At 55.8% G+C, this 2,957-nt stretch overlaps 1 protein-coding gene across 1 annotated transcript; it reads left to right on the forward strand.

Annotated features, from left to right (window-relative positions):
• Positions 1–486: 486 nt before the first annotated feature.
• Positions 487–1,737, forward strand: LOC109756112 (pathogen-related protein). The gene is made up of 2 exons (XM_020314968.4): positions 487–763; positions 932–1,737. Exons 1-2 carry the CDS (start codon positions 617–619, stop codon positions 1,568–1,570), a joined length of 786 nt encoding a protein of 261 aa, XP_020170557.1. The 5' UTR covers positions 487–616; the 3' UTR covers positions 1,571–1,737.
• Positions 1,738–2,957: the final 1,220 nt, after the last annotated feature.

The raw sequence follows: 2,957 nt of genomic DNA on the forward strand, positions 1-2,957 counted from the left end.
TCGCCACCGGCCGCCGCGAGATCTGCGCGAGAACGACGAGGACGCCCCGCCGCCACCTTCCCTGGGGACCACGCGGGCTTTGCCGGTGTCCCCTCCGGCGGCGGCGAAGAGGGGGAGGAGCGGGGAGGGGCGGCGCTGTGCGGAGGGGAAGGAGAGAGCAGTCCAATTAAATAACCTCTGTAGTCAAACCTAGATTTCTTTTACTCCATCAATCAAGTTAATAACAGTAATATATTTCTACAAATTGTCTAAGCAACCACCTAATTCCCGAGTGTTTTTTCTTAAAAAAAAAAGTTTAAGGCAGATAACAATGGCCTGGCCGGCAAAAGGCAAAAGAAATATATACACGTGCAGCATCTACATTGGATGAGATCGGATCCAGCCGATATAATCCATTATTGTTTTTGGTTTGCATGAAAAAACATTGAGCTGTCAGATAAACAACCCAGTATACCCTCCGACGCACACCTTTAAAAACCCCACCCATCCAGCCATCCATAATTGCATTCAAAGGCGAGCGCACAAAAGAGTGAGACTACCTAGAGCACTCAGCACCGTCGTAGGCTCGTCGCCATCCGTTCAGTGTCTCAGAGTCTCAGCGTGCGTGTCTGATCTGATGGCGGCACCAGCAGGAGATTCCTCCGGCGGCGACAAGTACAGGTCTCACCTGGCCGGCGAGGGCGAGAAGAACACCGTTTGGCGGCACGGCGCGCCGCCCACCTACGACGCCGTGAACAGCCTCTTCGAGGCCGGGAGGACTCAGGTATTCCGTCGATCTTCACATCCCCATGTCCGTCATGTGGAAGAAACGCCATCGCTCTTGTTTTGTGCGACGGGGAAAGAACGCCTCTTTGTCGCGGCCTCGCGGCAAACCGGTGGCCGCGTCTGCATGCGTCGGTGCGTCACACGCGTGTTTCTTGTCCCTTTGCAGGAGTGGGCGAAGGGGTCGCTGGAGGAGACGGTGCAGAACGCGATCAAGACGTGGGAGATGGAGCTGTCGCACAAGGCCCGCATCGGGGACTTCAAGTCGGTGAGCCCCGGCCGGTTCACCCTGTCCGTGAACGGCGGGCGGGCCCTGACGGGGGAGGAGACGCTGGCCATGGGCAGCTACAACGCGCTGCTCGCCAGCCCGATCCTGCCGGGCACGGGCGCGTACGACGCCGCCGCCGAGACGTTCGAGTCCTCGCACGACCTGTTCCGCTCCGCCTTCCCGCGCGGCTTCGCGTGGGAGGTGGTCAAGGTCTACTCCGGCCCGCCGGTGATCGCCTTCAAGTTCCGGCACTGGGGCCACATGGAGGGGCCCTACAAGGGCCACGCCCCCACCGGGGACAAGGTCGAGTTCTACGGCGTCGCCGTGCTCAAGGTGGACGAGCAGCTGCGGGCGGAGGACGTGGAGGTGTTCTACGACCCGGGGGAGCTGCTCGCGGGGCTTATCAAGGGTCCCAAGGAGGAAGACGAGGAGGCGGCGGCGCTCGCCGGGAGGCTCCGGGAGGCGGCTACGGTGTCGGCATCAGGTGCCGACGCGCAGCCGCAGGCCTGCCCCTTCCTTGGCTCTGGAAAGCAGGGGTGATCGAGTGGCCTCGTCGAATAAAACGTGTCGAGTCTCCAGTCTTCAGGGGGTTGCTGTTGCATCACTGTTTCGCAATCAGAAAGATCTTTCTCGTCAGCTTTGGAGACCAACTGAAAGCTCAGTTCAACGTGTAATCGTACTGTTAAGTGATTGTTGTTTGGTTGGAAGTTGCTGGGTCCAGATCAGGATCGATCGGGATCAGTGAGTCTGTCTGTGAAGAAGTGGTTTCTGACGTGCTAGATGATTGATTTCTGCTTGAATTAAACTGTTTCTTGCAAAAAAAATCTTATTCCATATTTCCTTTATGAAATAAATTTATATAACTTTATGAAGAAAAATAGTGATGTTGCACGTGACAGGCCTATATTTAGGTGCCACATCAGTCAAAACGCTAATCAAAACCACCCGTGGGATCTGAACCTTAACCTTTGAACCCCGGAAATCGATACCCTTTACGCACTAATGCCAATCGTTCCCGACCCTGGTTGATGCACCGGGAAAAAATCATTACCAACCAGGATTATAGTCTACTATTTTTTTTCCGAATGTTGGTAGTAGTTCTACCAAATTCATTGATCAGAGAAAAGAAGTTTGGTCCAGTTTATGAGGAAAACCGGACCAAAAAACCATACAAACGGTGCAACACACACATCCTCACGAGCCACGGGTCCCTCTGATCAGATCCACCTCCAGGACGTTGCCCCCAAGAGGGAACGCGACGCCGGATAGCGCCGCCATCGTCCGATCTAAACTAGATCAAGGGTTTTCCCCGGAGCATGACAGGAAAAGCAAGGTGGGAGCAGCTACATCGATGTCTTCAACGAGGGAGCGACGCCAGAAGGCGCCGCCATCGACGACTCCGGACACAGCCGGAGTACGACTTTCGCCGGCCGTCTCACCTACACAGCTCGAGCCCAGGATCCGATCAGCCTACACACCAAACTACTACCCCTGCCTCCACGGCCAACCGCACCTCCCCGGCAAGCATGACTTGCTTTCCACCTTGCATCCGCGTCTCCCACTGGACGGAGGATGCAACTCCTGCAGCGGCGCCATTCTTCTCCTACCGAAAGGATGCAACCAAGCAGGACGCCATTCGTCTCCTCGAGGATGCAACGTCTGCCGGCCATTCATCTCCCGACGAAGGATGCAACAACCACCACGACGCCATTCCTCTCCCTCCAGATCAATTATAATGGCCCACATGTTATACTCTCTTCGTCCGGAATCCAGACAGTGGGAGGTTATCTTCATCCTTGTTGTCGTATCGTAGAGCTGAGCACATCGCGCATGACGACAAGGGTGAAGACTGCACTAGCGTCCTGTTCAACTCGCCATGGACACCCACACGTCAGGTTGGCCTTTGAGCTTGGCTCGGGGAATAGAC

Source organism: Aegilops tauschii, chromosome 3 (assembly GCF_002575655.3).
Source record: "Aegilops tauschii subsp. strangulata cultivar AL8/78 chromosome 3, Aet v6.0, whole genome shotgun sequence".
Lineage (NCBI taxonomy): Eukaryota > Viridiplantae > Streptophyta > Magnoliopsida > Poales > Poaceae > Aegilops > Aegilops tauschii.

What these genes read in the sequence shown, in the direction of transcription:
- LOC109756112 (XM_020314968.4), top strand. Translation starts at nt 617, where the DNA reads ATGGCGGCACCAGCAGGAGATTCCTCCGGCGGCGACAAGTACAGGTCT. An exon ending in TCGAGGCCGGGAGGACTCAG is followed by an intron (nt 764 to 931) that starts GTATTCCGTCGA and finishes GTCCCTTTGCAG; the next exon opens with GAGTGGGCGAAGGGGTCGCT.